This window comes from Clavelina lepadiformis, chromosome 5, assembly GCF_947623445.1.
Source record: "Clavelina lepadiformis chromosome 5, kaClaLepa1.1, whole genome shotgun sequence".
NCBI lineage: Eukaryota > Metazoa > Chordata > Ascidiacea > Aplousobranchia > Clavelinidae > Clavelina > Clavelina lepadiformis.
The window spans coordinates 3,594,203-3,617,122 of record NC_135244.1 but is presented as its reverse complement, the minus strand read 5'-3'; the positions used below and the strand labels follow the sequence as shown (position 1 = coordinate 3,617,122).

At 37.4% G+C, this 22,920-nt stretch overlaps 3 protein-coding genes and 1 long non-coding RNA gene across 4 annotated transcripts; 3 read left to right on the top strand and 1 right to left on the bottom strand.

Moving 5' to 3' along the window:
* Window positions 1-1,150: 1,150 nt before the first annotated feature.
* LOC143461151 (uncharacterized) lies at window positions 1,151-2,461 on the top strand. The gene is made up of 3 exons (XR_013118004.1): window positions 1,151-1,283; window positions 1,564-1,632; window positions 1,974-2,461. It is a non-coding gene; the product is annotated as an uncharacterized LOC143461151 (long non-coding RNA).
* A 1,004-nt stretch (window positions 2,462-3,465) lies between these two features.
* Window positions 3,466-7,164, bottom strand: LOC143460529 (large ribosomal subunit protein eL20-like). Its single transcript, XM_076958080.1, has 5 exons — window positions 7,049-7,164; window positions 6,708-6,823; window positions 4,170-4,319; window positions 3,788-3,941; window positions 3,466-3,601 (listed from the first exon to the last, which is right to left on the bottom strand). Exons 1-5 carry the CDS (start codon window positions 7,064-7,066, stop codon window positions 3,503-3,505), a joined length of 537 nt encoding a protein of 178 aa, XP_076814195.1. The 5' UTR covers window positions 7,067-7,164; the 3' UTR covers window positions 3,466-3,502.
* A 2,409-nt stretch (window positions 7,165-9,573) lies between these two features.
* LOC143460664 (suppressor of SWI4 1 homolog) lies at window positions 9,574-11,643 on the top strand. The gene has a single exon (XM_076958274.1). It carries the CDS (start codon window positions 9,964-9,966, stop codon window positions 11,290-11,292), a length of 1,329 nt encoding a protein of 442 aa, XP_076814389.1. The 5' UTR covers window positions 9,574-9,963; the 3' UTR covers window positions 11,293-11,643.
* LOC143460659 (exportin-T-like) lies at window positions 11,608-20,912 on the top strand. The gene is made up of 22 exons (XM_076958257.1): window positions 11,608-11,819; window positions 11,914-12,027; window positions 12,115-12,210; window positions 12,389-12,634; window positions 12,733-12,914; window positions 13,042-13,219; window positions 13,376-13,458; window positions 13,581-13,748; window positions 13,901-13,994; window positions 14,374-14,543; window positions 14,669-14,768; window positions 14,996-15,210; window positions 15,363-15,447; window positions 15,963-16,234; window positions 16,422-16,552; window positions 16,822-16,976; window positions 17,313-17,502; window positions 18,451-18,567; window positions 18,749-18,909; window positions 19,109-19,180; window positions 19,607-19,663; window positions 20,144-20,912. Exons 1-22 carry the CDS (start codon window positions 11,745-11,747, stop codon window positions 20,168-20,170), a joined length of 2,988 nt encoding a protein of 995 aa, XP_076814372.1. The 5' UTR covers window positions 11,608-11,744; the 3' UTR covers window positions 20,171-20,912.
* The last annotated feature ends 2,008 nt before the right edge of the window (window positions 20,913-22,920 follow it).

Sequence of the window (22,920 nt, the reverse complement as noted above, 5' to 3'; positions counted from 1 at the left end):
TTGACGGTGCAAAAATAGTGCGAAACTTATCCGCCAGCATTGCATTTCCAATAATAACCCAAGTGATAGGTTTTCTGTTTTCTTCATACGAGTCATACCTATATTTAATAAACTAGCCACAAAACGAAGCTTATTTGAGTTATGCGGTTTAGTTTACACCGTTGGTCAACTATGAGGCAGTTTGTCAAGTTATAGCCAACTTCTTTTTAAAGGCGGATAAAAACCACCTATATCTTTAAATGGCATTTTTTCGAAGTTGCAAACCAACGCGGAATGTTCTTCAAAGGTTGTAACCTTGGTTCTAAGAACTGTAGTCGGTATTCCGACAATTTTCTTCAGGTTTAGGCCATGCGTAGAAGGGATAACCCTGCAGCAGCGTGCACAGATAAAGGGTTTTTAGATAAAATCTAATGGCGTAACACACCGCCTGCGCATCCTAACCCTCTCCTGAAATAACAATATACCTTGGCCCAAGCAATACTAATGGAGGTTGTGGCAAAAATATTAAATTCCCAAAATAAACTGAGGTAACCTTCTAAATAGATTTATTTCAAACATTAGCGACGTGGCAACTAAACAGATGGCTTTGTTTTGTCATAGTCATTCAAGTGCGGACGGTTGTTTTTTTAGTCAATCCACAAACGCCTTAAATTTGGGATGCTTCTTAAATAAACAGGTTTTCTTGGACCTTCGCCGATATTAAGTGAACCAATCGCTTGAAATACTCAGACCAATCGGATTAGTAAAATTGCAAGAACAGGGTTGAGTCATTGCAACCGCATAGCGTCTGAACAATCCGTTACGTTCTAGATGTTGGCGGTAGGTTGACCACTTTGGGTTCAATGTTAGCGGTTTCATAACACTTCGAGATAACGTTTTGGAGAAGAAAAAGGTAGGCGGTTGCTTTCTATTACGTTTTATACTTAGGAGGGTTGTGAAAACCATAATCTCGGTTGCTTGGTGCTTTGGTGGTAAGTGATTTAATGAAGGGTGATTCGGTTGCAATGCTCGTACAAGTCATTATAACATATAAGTTGCCTATCGCATTGAGGTTAGGTTTCAGAAAATGGTCCGTAATGCTTAAAGGCTCTCATCACTGTGCACCAGGGAATAGGGAAAAGCGTAGGCCTACATTTCTTGCATTGAATGTCCTTACACATTTTCTTTCCAGGAATTTATTATAAACTCGTCTTGTGATCTGAATTTGTTTTTGCTACCAGTTGTTAGATTCGGGCCTTCAGCGAAAGACTGGTGTTTCGAAATGTGCTGAGTAATAATTTCAGGTATGGTATTAAACTTGTTCAGGGTAAGGCAGCAATTATTGGTCATAATTATCCGCATCATATTTCATTTTTTATGCTCACTTCCCATACTGTAATACTGTATCAACGCTTTCGACTTAATGCACGATTTATCAGGTTTTAGGCTTCACTGGTATAGCTGCTTTTATTGCGTGGTTATTTCTGCCGTAATTTTGCCGTTACCTGTAATTTTATATTTCACTTAGTGCATGTACGAATTGCCGCAATGCTGGTTTAAAAGTTTTGCGTTATACTTTTTTAGCCTGCGAAGGGTTTTGGAAATGTCTGTGCGGTCGTGAAAAAAAAGATAAAAGCAATGGGGAGCGTCGAGGTAAGTGCACTGTCCAACACTACTGAGCATTCTTCATAGCTTAGGCAGAACGTTTGTTGATTTCGAGCTCTGCCCCGGTAAAACCCCGTATTGGCTGTTCTTTGTCCTAGCCAATAAGAGTCCAACACACCTCTATATGCGCGACAATACCATGAGTTAAGTAATAATAACTTTGTATCACTCCTTTAGATTTCCATGGGAAGTAACAAATTTATCATTTTGAGAACTTCTGCTGTATGATTTTAGCAATACATTTTGTCTACGCCGCTGGTCTTTGAAGGTCTTTAACTCGTCTTTTGGCTTCGGCTCGTGTTCAGAAATATTTTTGTGATATTTTGCAGGACCTAAGCAAGCTCCTCCGCCGTACCCTCACCAACAAAGCAAGGAGGCTGTAGTCGTGGTTTCCGCACCTTCATATTCCAACCCAAAAGCTTATCGGGGTGGATGAGGTTAAGACGGCCGTACTCCGAGCATCATTTCTCGGCGAAATGGCAAAGGAAACGGCCGATCTTTTCTTACTTCCAATTTGATATAGTTCTATTTTTGTACTTACGGTTGAGCAGAAATTTGCTGAAAAAACTTTCAGTCTTTTAACTTAATTCGATAATAATTTTTTCGGCACATTTCAGCCCGCCATCGTGTTTAAGGAAGCAGTTAAATTGCAACTTATTTATGAAGATGTAACTTGAAACCCTACGGCAGGAAACAGTTGCATTTGAGCCTGCAAAGTTGATTTTGACTGCTACTGGACACGATAATAATTTTGCTAATGTTGTGCTTATTTTTTCATCTTTTTAATTTCTTCAAATACACGTTTACTTTCCGGTTTAATCTTTATCACCTGAAATCTATGTTATATTTTTAAAAGACAGTTGACCCGCTAGCAGTCAGAATGCCAGATCACCCGATTTGTGCTAGGTGGTTAAGTGTTTTTGTAAGCTTTATTTAACTAACAAGTACTTAGAATTTAAAGCATTAGTGAGTGGTGTGACGATTACTGTAGGCTTAGTAATGGTCTCGTAGGCTACACGTAAAATGTGATTCCGCTGCATCCATTGCTTGCATTTTAGCGTAAAATACTGGGCTTTTCAAGCTGCGCTCAAAAAGGGAATTTCATGAGCTTTTGTTTTGGGTGTGTCGGTTGACCGCATACATGAACACAAAATTCTTGTTCCAGATAATTATGCAAAAATTCCACGTCTTCAGTTCCTCGAAGTCGCAACGGCATTGCCATTGGGTTCAACTTCTCCGGGAGATGACGAAGTAAGACGCTGAAACACGCAACAAATTGTTAATCTCATAAAATTGCTAAAAAAGTTTTGTTGCAATGCATTTGCATACAACAGATGGGGAACTTCTTTTACTGACACACGGCAGCTTATAATGAACATATTAATGTGAGACAACATTGCGTAAAAATTTTCGTTGGAATGATGAAAGACTAAATGCGTTAAGAGTTGTTATCGCACAAATTCCCCTTTCGGCGTATTGATTAAAATCTTCAACATATTTTTTCCTGCTTGAGCACGTTGCTGTTTAGTTGTTCTTCCTTTGGCCATACAGTTCTATTGCGCCGAGGCATGGCTTATTTTCCCCATAGACGGTGGCAAGCGAAAATGAAGTGATAATCGTTTTTATTTCTTTAGTTAAAAGCTCTTTTTCTAGCATTCCCTTTTCTTCCAGTGGTGATCTTAGTTCTTGAAGATTACATGGGTTACCCTGGGGGCTTGTTAATTTAATTATTGAGTTGATTCAGCTCTTTCACCTCTACTCAGGGCTTTCAGCACCTTGAAGCTGCGCTTTGCCTCTCAATACCAGTCTAAAATCACAAAATTAGACACAAGATTTTTTATTCTCAGCCCCATAAAGCTTAAAAGAATAGGTTGGGCTTCTTGGTAGTGAAGCGAGGCGCGTTCTGTCTCGATTTGCTCAAAACCATTCTTGGCATCGGGAAGCGAATCTTGGAGTCCTAAAAGAAAATAGTCATAGTTAAACCAGTTCAAACATAATACTGAGCACATCTCATGTTGTGAATTGATATCACCATATCACTGTCAACCTTATTCAATAGACAATTTGACTTGTAATGACGCTAATGGAGTTATTTCTGAAACGAGATCATAGAGTTATCAATTACAAGTATCGTATTACGTACGTGGAACTGCTGGACATGCTTCCTCTTGCATTTGTTTGATGGCACCTCCTTGACCCTCATAATCTGAATTGATCCTGGTCGAGCTCTATGCCGTGCGCCCATGTCTCTGTAACATGACGTGACCGCACTGGCCACTTTAACATCCCTGTATTCTCTGTTATTGAAAAAATTGAGTATAAGACAAAATATGCTTTCATATCTACCACAGCATATTACTTTAAAAAAATAACATATTTAGATTGTTTTAAATGTAAATTTGATTAAGATTTCGTAAAATGTTTAAAGTAGTTAGTCCGAGAGAATTATGAACCAACACATGAAAAGATACAGCGAAAAGGTATTTCATTTCGACAGTTTGATATAAAATGGCCAACCAATGTACCTGTACATGTTGTGGGTTCCACTTCTTGAATCATATCTTAACCATATACCAAAATTCTTTACAACACCGGGAGTCTTCTCTGCCATCTTACGGCACAACAAAACTTCACCAGCATTTTTCTTAATCTTCTTATAATAGGACAGGTAATACCTTTCAAAGGTGAATACATAAACATAATGTTAAAATCTTACAACGAGTCCACCAACGAAGCAGAAGTACAAGTCTGTAATAAATACTGATGTGCCAACTGCCAAAGCTGAACAGTACGCACGAATATGGACCTTTTTTTTCATTCTCATGAATTCGAATCCTGCAAAAAGATTCAACCAATCTTTTGCAAGAAATCAGAAATGAGCAGCATAAGATTTTTTGATTGTATGATTGACCTTAAGGGCAGTGGAGTGGTTGTATTTTGAATAGAGTTGTATAAGCGAAAAGCGGGTTAATTTATTTCATTTGCCAACAAGCTTAAGCATGACTTTAATGCTTGTCAAGTATTTTGGTTAAATAAAATGAGAAAGTTTGGCAGATTAGGATTCACATGAATATCAAAGTTATAATTTATATTCTCATAAATACAAATCCTTTTCAATTTGGCACATCCCTAATGACACATGGCAGTTCAACATGGCAGCAAATATTGAAAAACCTACAGATACCCTCGATAATAAACAACACATGTAATTTCAGGTCATGCAGACCTTGTTTTCTTTTATGCAATGCTCTGTGCAATTGTGCATCCATATAAAACTAAGGATACAATTTTAATTACCATTTCGAAATGTGTTTTAAACAACATATCTGAGTTTGGTAATTTTAAAGTACAATAATTTAAATACATACAAGTTTAATAAATTCGAAACAAAATATCAGCTAATTAACATGAAAGAAAATGGCATGCAAAACGAGCACAAAAATAGCAAAACAAGCACATGGCTTAGTCTTACACCACAAAGCCTATCACTTTTTTAACCTGTATTTTTGTTTTTCGGACTTGACTGTAGTCAAGGGTTTTAAACTCATGAGTTGCCGTCAATTTATAAATAGTCTCCATGGTCAGGTTTCCATAAAAATGTTTGTGTTTGCGCAAAAACAGCAAAGTTTCAGACCAGACTAGAAAGCAAGGCACTTTTCGACGAGATTTCAGGTGTAAAACTCTCCTGTTAATAGCGAAGGTTTCCTACAGGATCCAGATAAAAACCACAATTTTCCTACACATTCCTGCATTACCCTGTCGTGTCACCTAACGGCCGAGTTCTATAAAACTGAGTTCTATTCGCCAGGACCGAATAAGAGCAACTTTGCAAATGCCTAAACCCAAAAACCACCAAAATAAAGGAACGCATTGTTCCTTGAGACTCAAATCGTGGCTACTTCCAGCCGTGATTCCGCTAAACTCAAAAACACAGTAACGAGACGGAAAAACACGATATAATTACAGCGCCGCATATGCAGCTCCTTTAAAAGCGATTGTCCAGAAATATAAATTAGTTAGACAGGGGAACCGTCTTGTGGCTAGAAGTTTACATCAAGGGTTGAGACAGCCAAAAGGCTTTCATTATTTTACAGGAAAAATCCGTACTTTCCAAGCTATTTTTCATGGTTTCTTGACAACCTAACTTACATGTTATACACGTCTTAAACCTTCCTTTTAATCTAAATCTAACTTCAATTAAACCCTAAATAGCTTAAATCGACTTTTCACATAACTTTTCTTCTAATTTAACTGTCTATTTTTAACAACAGAGAGCGTGGCCTAGTTATGATCAAATAGGTTAGTAACTCTGCGGCCAAAATCGGGGTGTATTGGGTGCATTTTGCAGGCTGGAAAACAAAACTTAAGAGTCTGTGGCTCCAATTTGCGAAGGTAAATGTGGAATATTCAGGTGCAGCAAGCACAGCCATTAACAATCTTGAGGATGCAGTTGCCATGCTTTCTCATACAGAATAGTGCAAACAAGATTCTTACTAGGCTACGGTGCTAAGCCCATTTTCAAATCATCAGTTAAATAATTTGATACGGTACTTCAGGTCAGGGCTTCTCAAACTATGGGTCATGACAACATTCCGAGTCACAAAATGTAGTTTTGGGATCTTGAAACAAATCCATATTAACAATTATACCAACAAATTATAAATTGAATTGTTTTTTTTGTCAACTTTTTTTCACATTTCTGTTTCCATTACGCTTTTTTTACTGTGGGTGTACAGTTAATTTCATGGGTTGGGTGAATTTGTATCATTTCATCATAGACAAAATTATCACTTGAGATTTGTGAAGGAACGTTTATTGTTTTAATATCGTTAAGGGGTAGGCTACCCATCAAGAAGTCGCATAGAGATTTCCTTTCTGAAATGGGGACACAGAACAAAAATTTTGAGAAGCCCTGCCTTAACCTAAAATGCTGAACAAAATTAGAGCTGTGGATCGCTTAATAAAAATAAAAAACTTGGTAATAAAAAATATTTCTAAAAAACACGGTAAGTAGCCTACAGGCGATGGTTATACTACAATATTACTTAAGGTTTTAAGCTTACCAGAAACGCGACTTTGCTGCAATATGATTGGGCGCAAAGAGTCGCATACGAAACAATGGTGGATTGGGTACAGCCGTTGAAGGAAGTTTTCTTCCAACAACTCGGTATTCCCTCAACTGTAAGAAAATATGCAATTAGCAAATCGAAACTTTTCTGACCACAACAACCAAAAAAACAGTAAAATATTTCAAAAACGATTTCTTAGCTTCCAAAGTACCGAAGTATAAGAATAAAATCATTTTATTTTGAAATATAAGCGAATATTGAAACATGTGGAGCAAAACTATTACAATCCTTCGGGTATTTTAGTCTTATAACCTAAGAATTTCACAAAATCTTACATCGCCCTTTGCCTTCATGTTAACCGTACAGCAGCAAACCTAAAAAGACCGTAGACAGTCGTGCGTTGCTAAAATTCACCTACTATGAAATATGAAGAAGACGTGTTCACTACGAGTATAAAAAGATGTCATTATATATACATATATAAGCATTTTTACGAAAATAAAAATACGGAAGTATATTAAAATTTTGAAAACACAAACATGTATTGAAATGATATGTTAAAATTGCTGCAATATGCCAGAAACATTTTTTGGACGATATGTAATGTTAGTTCTAGTTATATGAAATCTGAACAAAATTATCACGTTTGTTTCTGGTGAGGAACTGTGGGTAACTAACATTTTCAAATTTTCGTGTGGGGTAAAAACATATGAAATAAACAACGTTCGGGTGAAGTAGCAAATATAAAATTAGTGCATTAGTATTATAAGACAAAACATTGCTTATTTAAAAAAAAATACATAAATTTAGATCAAATTAATAAATTTTTCACTTTCAAGAAAATATTGGAGTGAATTCCTGCTTACGACCAATCATAATGTTTTCACTGAGATCCTTTAGTGCACTCAAACCAAGCTTGAACCGGAAGGCTTCAGTTTCGTAGTTAATAACTTCATTTGGCCACAAAAAGAGACGCCGATATCCTCGGTAGAGTTTTTTGTGCGTTTTTTACCATCCACTTGTTATACACTTAGAGATATGTTCCCCTGCTGTGATTAAATTATAGCTACAAATTGTTTTGAACGCATGTAATCATAGAACATGATTTCTAAGTATTCTTTAACATTTTTTTATGATTTTTGGTTGTTGTTATAATGTAGACTGTAGAGTATATTTCTGTTTTTGACGTTTCATTTGAATTTATAATCCCAACAATATTATGGGTTTCTAATTATTAATTAGCCTACAACAATGTAAGACTAGCCTATAGCATGTTATAGTGTTATCACAATTCCATTATTGCCATTTCGCATTTTTGAACAATTGGGCTTTTGCTATCTTTTTCCGTGCATTAACTGCTTGTGAGCATATTTTTTGATGTGCTATAACGGTTTTAACAACACTTATTTCGCTCTTCGCAGTTAAGGATAAAAAATAAAACATACGATACAAATCATTTAAAACGCGAAACCTATACTCTTTTAAACACTGTTCTCAACACGATTGTATTTGGTATAAATTTAAACACGCTGTTTGCTTTGGATTAAGCTTTATCTTATTATTTGATTGTCTGGGGCAATGACATAATTCTAAAAATACTTTCTAGTATGAAAGGTTTATGACTTTCAAGTATTGCATCATAATTTGCCCACTTTTAAATAAGATACAGTTTATATATTTTTCGTTTATCACAGCTCTCAAAAGCAGTTCCAGTTTTTTATCAAATTTATAGGTGTTTAGTATTTATTGCATTTTTTACCACAGAATAATTAATATTATTTTAAAATTTTTGAAGTCTGTTTTGTCGAAATAACGCTAACATTTTAACTCAGCATTCAAACAAGGATTAAAAAGATATGGCAAAAGCTGACTCTTAAATAATGCAATCCACGACGTAATCACGTTGTAATAATAGTGGATGACAAACACGATGGCAATAAGAACGGCGATTTTCTGTTATAATCGTGTCGTTTATTTTTCGCAATAAACTGTGCAGGGCGAAAATTAGGATGCTAATCGTTATAGTTGTAGCAGAATATAGAACATGCTCACGGACAATTATAATGAACGGAATAAGTGGCAAAGCCCAAACGGCAGTAGAGCTGGGTCTAGCATACAAGTGCACAAGCACAGGATGCCTTTGTATACTTGACCCCAGCTACTTAATTTGTGACGTATTCTAGTTGTACACTTATATACTAAACCCAGAGAATCTAAGTCTTCTGTAAAAAATTTACAACTACTTGTAAAATTATTGGCTAAACGTCGCAGTTTAAAAGTATGTTATGCAGGATGAAAATCTGCATGTGATTTTGTTGTTGTTGTTGTTATCGACTTTGTTGTTGTACATCAGGGGTGTCAAACTCAATCGCACCAGGGGCCAAAACTCAGTACTTAATTAACGTCGCGGGCTGTAAGGATAAAAGTTGATTGAACGTTTCGTGACACGAGTACATAAATTGGAACAGGCAAAGAAACAACACTAAATTTTTGATATTTTTGACTGGGCTATTTTTGATTATTCTTCTCGTACATCATTATGTTTCATTTTTCTCCTTGCAAAAGCATTAAAGAATTAACAAACAATAAAGAAAAAAGCAGCCCAAATTACAAGCATTAGAAATTAGAATAAATCGATTTATTCTGTCGTATGATGGGGCAACTGTTGTGCTGCTGTATTGTGCGACTTGTTATAATCTTGTTTCTTGCTTGAAAAAAAGTAAGTTATACTAAACTATACGATGATCTCGCGGGCCGGAAATGGTTTTATGTATAAAATAGCATTACGGGCAAAGTTTTATTGTAAAATGGGCCGGATGTGGCCCGCGGGCCGGAAGTTTGACACGTATGTTGTACATTGAGTGTAACTTGTTTTACTAATGCTTGAATCAGCAAAATGGAACGTTTTTCCGGACACTCAGACAATTTCTTTCTGATCTCATGTCTACAAGGTTGGTTGGCTGGCTGGCCAGATTAGAAAGTTTTCTGTGTTTGGGTGAGAAATCTCCACGTAGTCAAGTTGAAACAATAGTCATTATATGTGCAACTATTATATTTCCCCACGCACTTTTCATACTTTCCAGTCTGACTGGCTGCGATGTTTCTATTTTATATTTATTGTCCAATAATGTATATAGTTCATACTCTTGATACATATACATACTTTTCTAACTAACCTGCAAACCTATTAATAAACCTTATCGTGGCAGGTTTATTTAATAAGTGTAAATGCAATGATATAGACCTTACTATGGCAAGGAAGAAGAAAGGAAAAGCTAAGAAAAATAATCGGAAAAATGCCCGATTAGAAGATGTGGAAGTCAGTAAAGATCCTCACACTTTTGTTTTTGCCAGAGGAAACCTTGGAACGAACGTTCAGCAACTGGTAATGGATATGAGGAAAGTAATGGAGCCTTATACTGCATCAAATCTTAAAGTTCGAAAGAAGAACATTTTAAAGGATTTTGTTGCAGTTGCTGGCCCTCTAGGTGTGACTCACTTTGTGTCTTTTTCAAAAACAAACTCTGGACTAAATATGAGGATAGCCAGGTTACCAAAAGGCCCCACTCTGTATTTCAAAGTGCACAATTACTGTCTTTGTAAAGACATTGTTTCACTGTTGAAAAAGCCCAAATCTTCCGAAGGCCAGTATAGACACTCCCCTCTGTTGGTTTTGAATGACTTTAAAAAAGATTCAGATTCCACTTCAAAAGAAATTGTAAATCCACACAAACTTTGTGCAACGTTACTCCAAAACATGTTCCCATCCATTAACATTAATAAATTAAACTTGAATCATGTGCAACGGTGTGTTTTGTTTAATTACGTTGCTGACACAAACAGCATCGAATTTAGACATTACAACATCACCGTGAGGCCAGTTGGTATGAGCCGAAGAATGAAAAAATTGGTTGTCCAAAGTGACATGCCAAATATGAACAAATGCAAAGATATCAGTGACTACTTGATGAATCGCGGCGATGGCAGCGCATCGGAATCAGAACTTGAACTTGATGATCCAAACAATAAGGTCGAACTCTCGCAAAAGATGGTCGGCAAAGGAAATCTGAAGAATTGCCAAAGCGCGATTAAACTCACAGAGCTGGGTCCACGGATGACGCTAGAGTTGTTCAAGATTGAAGAAGGCATGTGCCAAGGGGAGATCCTCTATCACAGCCTTGTGGAGAAAACCGAAGACGAAAAAGAAGAGATCAAAACTACAAGGGAGAAGAAGAAGCAGATCAAACAGATGAGGAAAGCACAACAAGAGCAAAATGTGAAGAAGAAGGAAGAGCTAAAAACACTTAACAAGAAGAGGTCTTTACTAGGCATGAAAAGAGGTCACGAAGATAATGATGATGAAGATGATAATGCAAGATGGTACAGGGAAGAGGTTGGAGAAGAGATGGAGAGAGATGTTATTCATGGCAATGGTCCTTCTAGGAAGAAAAGAAAATTCATTCCTCATGATCGAAAACAAAAAAAAACAACCAGGGGGGCAAAAAGTCCAGCTCACAGCACTAACCAACACAAACATAATAAAGGCCCTAGACGGAAATCCTTTAAAAGTAGAAAATGATATTTTAATATGCTAAGATTTTGGAAACCGTTTTGTTTTTTTAATGTAATCTGCACATTTCAATTTTTAGGTTTAATCTGCTGCTTCTCTATATTGAATTAAATTAGGTTTCACACTGCCAATGTGATTGTGGTCAAATTACTTACAATTCAATAAACTTACTTATGTAAAGTTGCTGCTACTCGTGATTGTAACATATCAAATGCATTAATTTTTTTGGGATTTATGCAGTCTTTTGTAGTTTTATTCAAGTTTGGTTTGCATTTTTGGTTGTGGGATGATGATAAACGGTGTAATATTGTCAGTGGTTTCCTGACTGACTAACTAACATTGTTTTGCTTTTCAATTCAGTGACATAGAAAAGAAATATATGTTATCTAACTAATTTACGGTTACAAAATTATGTTATATGACCAAACCCCTCGGTCGTTGAACTTCGAATCGGACAAGTTATGCTGCAAACAACTTTGGAGCCAGATGTGATTAGAGGGTTGGGGCCCCTAGCTGACCCTTACACCCATTCAAAGGTAAAACAATATTCCTAATTTCAATTTACCCTTTCAATGTCTCAGGAAAATTGTTGATTTAATTTTATATTATGATCACTTTTGTTCATTCTAGGCTGTTGCTTATTTTGAGCAAGTCAAATCAAGCAACCAGGGACTAGAGTTTTGTGCCACTGCACTTGCACAAGATACTTACCAGGAAGATCATGTGAATTTCTTCCTGTGGCAGGTATAAGTTTGCAAGTTAACAGGTTATTGTGCTTATTGTGTATGGAAAATGCAGCAAATGGTATTAATCTCTCGTATACTTGCACAGGTGCTGGAGCATCAGGTCAAATATCGATATTCGGAACTTTCTGACAATATTAAACTGGGTGTGAGGAAGTCTCTTCTAGCCTGGATTCAAAATCACGTGAGTACCAATGTACCATAGGCCATAACTTACAATATCTGCCTGTTGTTTCTGATTAACCTACAACCCATCAGCATCTGACAAAGACTGTTCCCACACCGGAGCCTGTTGAATGGTGGTAAAGTCTTAATCTTTTTGTATGAAAATTCTACAAATTCTGTAATATGTTTTGATCCAGAACAAGTGTGGAGTGACCGAAGTTCCAGTGTTTCTAAGGAATAAAGCGTCTCAAGTCTTTGCGTTGGTCTTTGCCAAGGAATATTTAGCAGGGTGGACGAATTTCATTCAGGATGTAATGTTGGCAACACTGGGAGAGAACATATCCAACAACGTCATCCCAAAATTCGGCACTGATGTTTACCTCAGGATTCTCCTGGCAATCGATTCGGAAGTAGTGGACCGAAATATTGACCACACATCTGAGGTTAGTATTTTATCCTTCAGTGGTTACTGGCAATGATACGGTATTACTGGTAGGCATTGTTGTTAGCCATATTGTTGCATTTGTTGTTATTATTTTAGGAGCAAGCACACAACCAGTTGTTGAAAGATATGATGCGAGAAAGGTGCGTAAGTGAGATGGTCAACTCTTGGTACTGTGTCCTGACGTTCCAGGACGTATCAGATGAGTCGATCTCTCTCTGTTTGCAAGTGGTCGGTGCTTATATTTCCTGGATTGACATTAACCTCATTGCAAATGATAGGTGAAGAAGTTTTTTGTGTAGTAATTGCATGTATTTCTGTCTACAATTACTGGATAGTGCATTGTAAATGCCATCTTTAAAAAGAAAATAATAATAGTCAGTACTTACTTTTACATTTTTCTTTCAGGTTTATGTCTCTCATTCTGAATTATTTGAGCTTACAACAAGAGACAAGAATCCGTGAGTCTGCCTGTGATTGTCTTAAGGAGGTCTCAATAAAAGGAATGCTGCCACCAGATAAACTTGCATTGATCGAAACATTATGGGGTGCTATTGAGACTTCTGGCATTCTAACTGGTTTAAATGTATGTGAGGCAAAATAGATCCAATTTTTGTACCGTGATAATGATGATCGTTTCAAAATTTTCGCTGTTTTCAGAAGAAATTATCATTTTTAGCATTTCCTCATGCTACTGCATTTATTGTTTAGATAGTTTTTAAGCTGTGTGTCCAATTTTTAGGATGATGAAGAAATAGATTTTGTAATTAAACTATCACGCCTTGTATCATCCATGATCTCAACGTTGATATTTGCCTGGAACAGGTTTGTTAACATGTGTCCCAACACTTTATATCTGTGGCGTGGACACTAATCGTGCTGAATACTGGTGTACCTTTCTGTAAAACGCTTCTTAACATTATCGAAACAAGTACTATATGAAATAGGCAATTGAAATCTCCCTCTGAAACCAATTTGACCAAAATGCTCTTCGATTCTATTCATGCAAAACTTCCAACCTGCCTACTATTTTTTGAGCATGAAGATGATGATGTTTCAGCTCAATGCATTGATCTGGTCAAGGATTACATTGACATGCTCAAGCGCATTGAAGTGTAAGTAAATGTTGTGAGATAAACAACCAACATGGCTTGATGTATCTTTTTTCTGGGGCCATTTACCCACCAGTTGCTGTGTTTTAATTTGTGAGTTGTAGTTAAGTATTCTATGAGTGTTCTTCCAATGCTGACGTTCTTTACGTTTTTAGACTGGATGACAACAGAAAAGAATTACTGGAAAAGTTATTTTATGGCCTTGTGAAGAAACTCAAATATGATTTGGAATATCGTTTTGACAATGAAGTTAGTATATACTTAAGTTTTTTTCCCAAACTGAAAAAGTATGACAGAAGCATTGTATCTCAAAGCCGAAGGGACCCGATTTAGTTATTTTGGGCTATGTACGACATGGGTAATTTGAAGTTTGTAAAATTCATGGCAATACATATGGCTAGGCATACTCCGAGACAGCTAAATTTACTATTTTGTTATCGAAAATATTAAGTTAACAAGCTTTCATTAACACCTAAATTCATTTGATTTTAGTTTTTTATTCCAAATGTTTTATTTTTTTACTCCATGAACAATTTGATTAACTGTCAAAGCAATTTAGCTGCATTTTTATTCCCACTGCACATGATTTGTTTGTTACGATCGTAATGTTGCCGCATGATTTTAACAGGGTGAAGATGAAATCGAATTTCAAGATTTTCTTCGAAACGTTAAAGTTGTCTTTGATAACTTTGCAATGCTTTGTCCTGAGTTGGTGTTGGAAAATGTTCAATCAGTTCTCACCAACACAATGTTGAACTGGCAGGCAGCTTCGTTCAACGATGTTGAAGTGGCCATCAGGTGAAGGGTTTCCAAAAATTACATTTCATCATTTATCTATGATGACATACTTCATATGTCTCAGCATTGAGCTGTACTTACAGTTGTTAACACAGGAATAGAAAATGTATTTCTTATTTTATTAGACTCCTGTATATGTTGGGTGAATCGTTGCCATCAAACTTGAGTACACAGTTTTCCAGCGACCCTGAAAAGACTTCTCCTTTACATAACATGATGACAGTGGTATGCAAAGCTTAGTGTTAACCGGGATATATACATAGTGTCTAAAGTTAGCATTTTTGGACAAAACCTCCTGCACAAAATGAGCAACTAAAATTGTGGCAGAATGAAATGGTTTCCGCATAATACCTGTGAAATGTGTAAACAGAATGATGTCATAAATGCTGAATGTACATATCAAACTCAACAAATAAATTTTTTAAGTTTTTTTTATTATCTCCCATCCCCAGCTTGCCAGCAGTGGTGTCAGTAACCATCCTCATTCTGCCGTCCGGTTGCAATTTTTCGAAACAGTTGCCCGTTATGATCGGTACTTTGTGGTGGCAGCGCAGATGGACCAGGACTCCACAGTTACTGTTACAACTGCGCAGGCGTTCTTAGACCATCGTGGCTTACTATCCAATGAACCTAAAGTTCGAAGCCGAACAGCTTATCTGTTTTCAAGGTTTTTAATATGATCATTCATAGTTTTTTTAATACCAAAACCACACCTTGGTAACCGTCTTTTATGTGCTTGCTCTCTTCAGGTGTACATTAGGTCTATGCGATTAATGTTCTATGCTAGCTAGCTAACCACTTACAATTTATTTTTTATAGATTTGTGAAAACTGTTGGAAGGCAACTCAGCCCATTTGCTGAAGAAATTTTATCGGAAATTGAACGCCTTGTTGTTTTTAGCCCTGTAAGTTTTTTGTATTGTAGTTAATCGCTACAATTGCTAGTTTGCTACTATCTTTGCACTTTTCCAAACGTTGGTATTTTAGTGCTTAAGGTTTTAATTTTCATTAAATTTTTAGCTTTTTGCTGCTGCTATTAATTTTATTGTCTTACAAGTAAATTACCAGTATATGTACAGTAGTACAAAGAATGATCTGTTCTGACCATTTTTTTCTGTTAAATGTTACTTTGAATTTAATGGTACCGGTATACTAATTCTGTCCCAGATTACCACTAAGCATTTATTCATATTTTGTGACTTCCACACTCAAAGTCTAACGGTTGCCAGTGTAGTGTAACTTTTTGAGTACCCTTAACTTTGCGTCATATTTTAAAACATTGCAATCTGCCACTAAAATAGTGACTTTGCATGTGCATTTACTAAACAGCATCCGCGATTTGGTACATACGAGTATTTTGCTGCTCATACGATGCATAAACTTTGCATACTTCATACATTTGCATTCATCATTTGTGAAGGTGAGAAGCGTAGAACGGGCTCTTTCATCCGATGACCAACTTTTCATTTTTGAACTCGCTGGCAACCTGATCGTCAGCAGCAACTTCCCACCACAGAAGAAAGCGGCTCTAATGATGTCGCTTTTGCGCCCACTTGTGGAGGGATTTGAGCCGATGTTAGCCAAAATGAAAAGTCTCGCAGCTGAAGAATTAAACGGCCCTGACAAGGTGAATGGGCCACAAGCGAGTGAAATCTATGCCACTGCACTGAACTATGCAATGTCCTATGCCAGGTGAGATTATCCAGTTCAAATTCACCATTAATCAGGTGTTTCTTGGATTCAATGTATCACTTGGCTTCCAAGTCACACTAAAATAGTCCTTTATGTATCTTATTCTATTTGTTTTAATTATTATGAATGCTTTGGTTATGTTTGGGTCCTGTGAAATAGGTTTGTAACTTTTATCTTTCACCGGCAGTCGTACAAGCAAAGCTTTCAGTAACAAGTTTACAATGAGCCAGTCTGGGTGTGCTCAGGTTTATACCGATGCGCTAAAAGTCTTTCTGCTTGCATTGGACACACAAGTCCATCGTGCCACACTGCACACAGGTAAACATAACTTGCGTCAAAAGTCATTGTGCAACACTGTTCATTGAGTACAAAAGCAATTATTTTAAAACCCTTTAACTATGCAACCACTTCGGCGAGCTTCATAAAAAGCGTCGTTTTTTTTTCAGAAATAATTTCTCTTTCAAGTTTAATTTCAGCCAAATTTAAGAGGTGGTTCGTTGATTTGATATGAAATGCCCTGAATTGCGTCAATTTGATTAAAACATTAACATAAAATCGTTTCGTTAAAGCAAAATATTTTTTTTCAGGTGTTCGTCAATATCTTCACAGGATGGTGATTTGTCTTGAGGACGAAGTGCTCCCTTTTGTCCCAGTTACCATCCGACATATTTTATCTAATGGAGAACCCAGATCCCTCCATGATTTTATACCCTTGCTTAACCAGATTGTAAACAAGTTCAAGGTACGTTCGTTTTGCAGATAACTTGCCGTTGTTGTAAATATTTTTTACGTACTTCCACGATTGCTAACGAACGGAATACTTCGTCATTATTTACCATTTTGCACCTTTTGCCATAGGGAAAATTTACTCCGTGTCATTAATTTTTGATTGAATTTCACTCACCGCACGGTGGCGTAAACGAGCAGTAGCGCGAGCGTGTGGAAATTCCCTCGACTTGGTCGCTAGGGCCTCGCAGTTGCGTGATTGTTTCGTTTGGCAACTTCGATTGTTATCGGTTTAGTTCTCTAATCTTACTTACGGTACATCAAATAAAACCACTTCCCGATTTCTCTTTAGAAAGTCATCGAACCTTTTTTGAGTGAGGTCTTCATGTTGGTGGTACGTGCCGTCTTTGACGTGCTGGCACGAAACAGCGACGACGTGACGTCACAATCAGATGACGACATGAAAACAATCAGACGAACCTATTTTCAGTTCCTTTTTGCGCTAGTTTCCAATGGCGTTGCCGCGGTGATATTAAGACAAGGTACCTATGTTTTAATTGTTTTCAAATCGTAAATGTGCAAATTATGGTTTAGGCAAACATGCCCATGGACAAAGGATGTAAAATGTAAGCTGTACTTGGCGAATTTGTCTTCGTCCATTAGTTGAGACGATGAAACGCTAACAATAATATGCAATGTTTTTGTTGGTCTATTTTCTCATCGCTACTGCTGATTTTAACGGGTCCGCTTCTTATTTTGTTATGTAAATAACTTTACATCAGTTGGAAACGAAAATACGTGACCCGTATCAAGTCTAGTTTCGATGCCGCAGTTCCTCATTCTAGAAATAACTTCCAGTAATAAACATCCTGTTTGTATTTTAAAAGGTTGTGAAATTGACATAAGTGCTGGTTTCGCCATTTCAAGCAGTCCTTCTGTCATCCTATCACTGCATTTTGCTATCGCTTATTGTTTAACAATTGGACAAGTTAGGAGGCTACTTTGGTGATCACAACTTGCTTTAAGCCAGCCAGCGCAGTAACATGATTTGCGATCATGAAAACTTTTTAACTTGGTACGTTCTTTTGACGAACATCTTGCGCATTTTTTCCATTAATTCGCAGCGTTTCCACCGTACGTATGAAAACAATGAAGTTGATTTTTTCCGCGGCATCTGTGGTTGCAATTGAATGCGCACACTTGTCTTCTGCATCTGTTGCAATTGTAACACTCCAAGGCCGCAGCCAGGGTTAAATTTTTACCGAGGAAAATATGTTGATTAATCCCCGATTGCCGCACTTAACTCGCGCGGCTACGACCTAACACGCAGCAGTTAACCTTTCTTGACAAGACCAAATACCAAACGTTATGTACAAACGAACCGTGCAAACTCAGCTGAAACCGTGCAAGCTTTGCGGCTCACCACTCATCCGGCCTTAGTTTCGCTTCCTCTGTTCTAGCTACGTAAGCATTGCTCGTACTTATCGCAGCACAACAAGATTTGGAAATGGTCCTGTCAACGCTTATACAAGGAGCAACGGACGGAATGGACGTGGTGGCGCAGAAAATCTCTTTCAGCGTCCTCACAAAGCTCATCGAAGCTTGGGGTATGTTGTCTATATTAACTCGAATCACCTTTGAAAACCTGTATGCAAATCGAAAGCCGTCGATCCTATGTTTAGGGTCACAGTACGGCTTATCATAACCGAACCGTTGAGAAAGTTAAACACAGATAAGGTTTTGGCGCATCACATACACGCGCATGCAAATTTATTTGGTATTTTGCAGACGTCGGCAATTCTTTAGCCGCGTGGGAGTTTGCCACGAAGAGCGTCATTCCTGCTTGTTTCATGGCTCCGTTGCACCCCGAGTTCGACCTGAAGGACGCCCAGACTGTGCTCGCATTGAATGAATCCTCATACTTAATGAAAGCTGTCTTTAAAAATCAGGTGTCTTGATGTCGTTTTGCAAAACCGATTGCGTCATTATGTATAAATGTGTGTTTCTTCGTTGATAAGAGCTTAAGAGGTTATTTGAGATCGACGAAGGTTGCAGTGGTTGCACTCACGTCACACCACAGCGTTTTTGCGCATAGAGATTAGCCTTCACGTAATCACTGGCAGTCTAACAAAATTTCGATATGTGCAGGGTGAGCAACTGGTTGAATTTCTCAGATGCGAATATCTCCCCTCCATTAGTCTACCGCAAGAAATCATCGAGGTAACCTATGACTGTAATCGCTTTCATTTTTCATAAATAATCGCATTTTCCGCTCTCCATGTCATTTTTATGTTGTATGGTAGTTTTAACGTCATGCTAATTTAGAAAATTCCTTGTAAAACAGATTTGTAGAGCTTGCGCAATCAGTCGTTTGACACACAAAGCAAGTGCTGTATTTACTACTGCTAGTCAAATGTTGCGTTTTCAAGTATTTCACAAACATGACCCAGAAGGCAGTGAAGTCTGTATACCTTATCATTATCATATATTATAGGCGCTTTTTAAGTATGTTGATGAACTCGTTTGCATAAGTTTCGAAATTCCCCACAATATTTAATTTGTTGTCGTGCTAGGCATCGCCGTGTGTTTATGGAACGTAGTTCCCCCTTGTTTGCATGACGTCATTTGTTTGTTTTTTTTGCGTAGGAATACTGCCAGGTGCTGCGTGCTGGCGACAACCGTGTATTTCGAAGCTATGTAAAGGTATTCTATTGTCTTGTTACATATTTTGCATTTAATTATGAAATAGCAGTATTGTGGTGTCGTTTGTGTGCAGTAAATATGTTTAAAATATATTAAAATCTATTCTTAAAAAATGAGACTTTTCGAAGCTATTAGTGTTAATCTTCCACTGTTTTATCATTTTGGTTTGACTGCTGGTAAAGATTAAATTCTGCTCCGATCTGGATTAATTCTTGCAAATCTTGAGCTCGTGATTGCTTTTATCACAAGCTTGATTATGCAGTGTTTTGCATATTATGTATACGCTTAAGTGGATCGTTGAAATTTCGTAAGAATTAATGTTGACCGTGATATCACTACACAAACTTGCACTTGTTATATCAACGAGATGTACAAGCAATAAAGCTTGTTTCGTTCAACCTGTGGCCTAGGAGTTGCTCCTTTCACAATTTCGTGCTAAATTTATTGATTTGTTTGTTTTAACAATTTTCATTTTTTCAGGGCTTTTTCACCCGAGCAAAAACGTGACTTCTTCCTCGTTATCTTATCTGTGATGTCACAATGGAATATTTGTTTGCAAAAAAATAGAAAGTGGGATGTGCGGGTGGTCACGTAATAAAGACTTCTTGAGACTGAAGATTTGTCGTCCTAAAATTTGTTGCTAATCTACGAATTGTGCAATACTATTGAGCCATCCAAAGTTTTTCTCCAATGCAAACAACGAATTTAAAAAAATTACTTTTCACTTTGAAAACACCATTTTGCAAACTGTGTTATAAAGCCGAGTGATTTAGAGTTCTGTTTCATAACCGTTACTTTTATTTGACCAATACGTTTTGCTCGATTTTACCTTTGTTATGATATGAAGTCTTTGATGCTAGCGGCCGCCTGAAGTTTTTGTCTTATTTCTGCAACGTTTTTGCGACTTGAATTTTTCAAATTCTTCGTCGGGGCTTTCACTGCGAAATAACATTTTCCTCGAATCACGTGATCCGAATCGAACCCCGTCATGGCAACACGTACTGTAACATTCACGTGATTTTATTTCAATCCTGTTGCGTAACTATGCGACGTTACGTCATTGATTTCGTAAGGCGATCCAGAAATTTCTACAGACTTATTATTTGATGGCTTTTGTATTTATAGCAGGTGCCATTTTAGGTTGGAGAGATATTTTTCGTTAAATTTTATTGCTTTTTTTTTCAGTTAAGTCCTGTTTTTTCAAGTCTTGTTTTACGACTTAATAAAATTTACCTCTCACGGTCGTTAATCACTTGTCATACATTATTACCCACAAGCAGAAGCGAGTTATCACGTTGAGGCTCAGTTTACGACGGCATTCCTATTGCAACACCAATGGAAAGCAAAGATACAATCGAATTTCCTACAAACATTGGCACCCCCTGCACGTAACCAATTACTTCCTTTTTCAAAATTCCCACGGAAACGGCTTCGTTTGAAATGAAAACAAGGGAGACCGAGCACGATGATTCAAGTGAGCGTCCCATGCAAGACACAGACCAACCTCAGTTGCTGTAGAGAGAATGTTTATTTTAAAACGTCTCGTGGTTGGACGTGACGACACACTTCCGTTATTTTCAAAAGGACAACGACGTGGGCCCCAATAGACTGCCATGATGCGTGCAACGGCACTTAAAAATGTGTGTGCACCATAGAAACAAATTAAAGTTGTGTAATTTTCCATTGCCCGAGGTCACCGCAAACGATTAAGAGTGTTTAATAAAACAAGAAAAATGCAACTCGTCCGCAGGTTCTTGCTCGAAATTACAATGTGGGGTTCAATGCATTCGGCCCAAGCAAAATAATAGCCGAGAAACGGCATTCGATATTTAACCCACATATTTTTAACAAGTGGCTTCCACAATATCGGCAAATATTAATGAAGAATTGCAAATATTAAACAGCACATCTGCGCAGTGCTAGCCTATTGTCTAACAGCCCATTCAGTTTCGGCGCAACTGCCTATACCGTTTTTATTTGAACTTTTATTTCGTGACTACATGAGGCAAAGCATATTATTTACTCGCTGTTTTAACAGCGGGCCTATGCTGATAACAGAACGCTGGATTCAATAGCAACTAAGAATACGATGACAGCAGTGACTTAGGAGAGAATTTCCATTACAAAGAGACAATATTATTACAAACATTTTACCATGCTGTTCAAAGATACAGCAGCATTGTAAGCAGCAGCAGACTGCAGATTATCTGACCAAAGGGTTTGTAGGCAGTTTGCTAAATCCACGAAAAGGGTACTCAAGTATTTCCAGGACTTAGTTGATATGTTGATTTGCTTCGTGGTACCATCGCCCGAATACAAACCTACACGATGGAGAGTCCCCGCAAGCCAACTAAAGCTTGCAGCCAGTCTGATGAAGCGATTGCAGCATTTCACTCCTGTTCGGGTAATCAAAGTTAAGATGTAGGCTGAACGAGTTTACGTTGGTATTAGTGCGAAATGCAAAAGCAGATGCAATTGAAATGTTGATGCGATATTTACTCGGAACGGAAATGATTAGCCTACACAAGACATGTTTGCTATTTGTATTAGCAAAGGAGGGGTTTTCCTCCCATTTTAGGGAGCGGTTTGCGAATTATCAAATGCGATTTCGGTAAGATGCAAGCAGTACGTCATATGGGGTACACGAGTTATGGAGCACCGTTATTTGTGAAGTAGACGTTGAGCAGCAGGGTTTCCAATCAACAGTTAGTAATCCAGTTATTTTCTGTTAAGACGTCATTATGTCAACTAATAACAACAACATGAAGGGCTTTTAAAGCAGTTACAGCGTCTGCGAAAGCACGCTATTGAGTATTGACGAACAATGAGAATTGGCGCAAATTTAAATCTTAACAAAACAGATCCGTTGGGAAAACAATTCCACAGATTGCTTAGGAAGTTTCATCTTCAAACTAATAAGGAACGGGCAGTAGGCCGACGGTACTGTATTTACACACCTTAATTTTTTATCGCTTCTCTTTTTCCGGTTCTTTGATGTGGAGGCAACATGTTTTTATAAGTTTTTCCGCTTTAAGACCAGAGCGTTCGACACTTAGCAAGAAAACACAGAACGGGATTGCTGCAAAAGAGCAGTGACTAGCAAAACTAGGCCATCTGAGTTTATTTTGCCATAGCAAAAGAGCACATAACAATCGTACAATCAAATGGAGATAGCTCTCTGTAAACCAAAACTAACAGAACTACACGTGAAGTGGAGTCGAGCTGAAATTCTAGAATGTTCTTGGTGTTTTATGCGG

Bases quoted from the DNA above. Each gene is read 5' to 3' on its own strand.
- LOC143460529 (XM_076958080.1), bottom strand. The intron at 4,320-6,707 runs GTAAGCTTAAAA...CACCTTTGAAAG, and splicing joins GCAGCAAAGTCGCGTTTCTG to GTATTACCTGTCCTATTATA. The intron at 3,942-4,169 runs GTACATTGGTTG...TTTCAATAACAG, and splicing joins GGAACCCACAACATGTACAG to AGAATACAGGGATGTTAAAG.
- LOC143460664 (XM_076958274.1), top strand. From the start codon at position 9,964: ATGGCAAGGAAGAAGAAAGGAAAAGCTAAGAAAAATAATCGGAAAAAT.
- LOC143460659 (XM_076958257.1), top strand. From the start codon at position 11,745: ATGCTGCAAACAACTTTGGAGCCAGATGTGATTAGAGGGTTGGGGCCC. The intron at 15,211-15,362 runs GTTTTTAATATG...TATTTTTTATAG, and splicing joins ACAGCTTATCTGTTTTCAAG to ATTTGTGAAAACTGTTGGAA. The intron at 16,977-17,312 runs GTACGTTCGTTT...ATTTCTCTTTAG, and splicing joins AGATTGTAAACAAGTTCAAG to AAAGTCATCGAACCTTTTTT.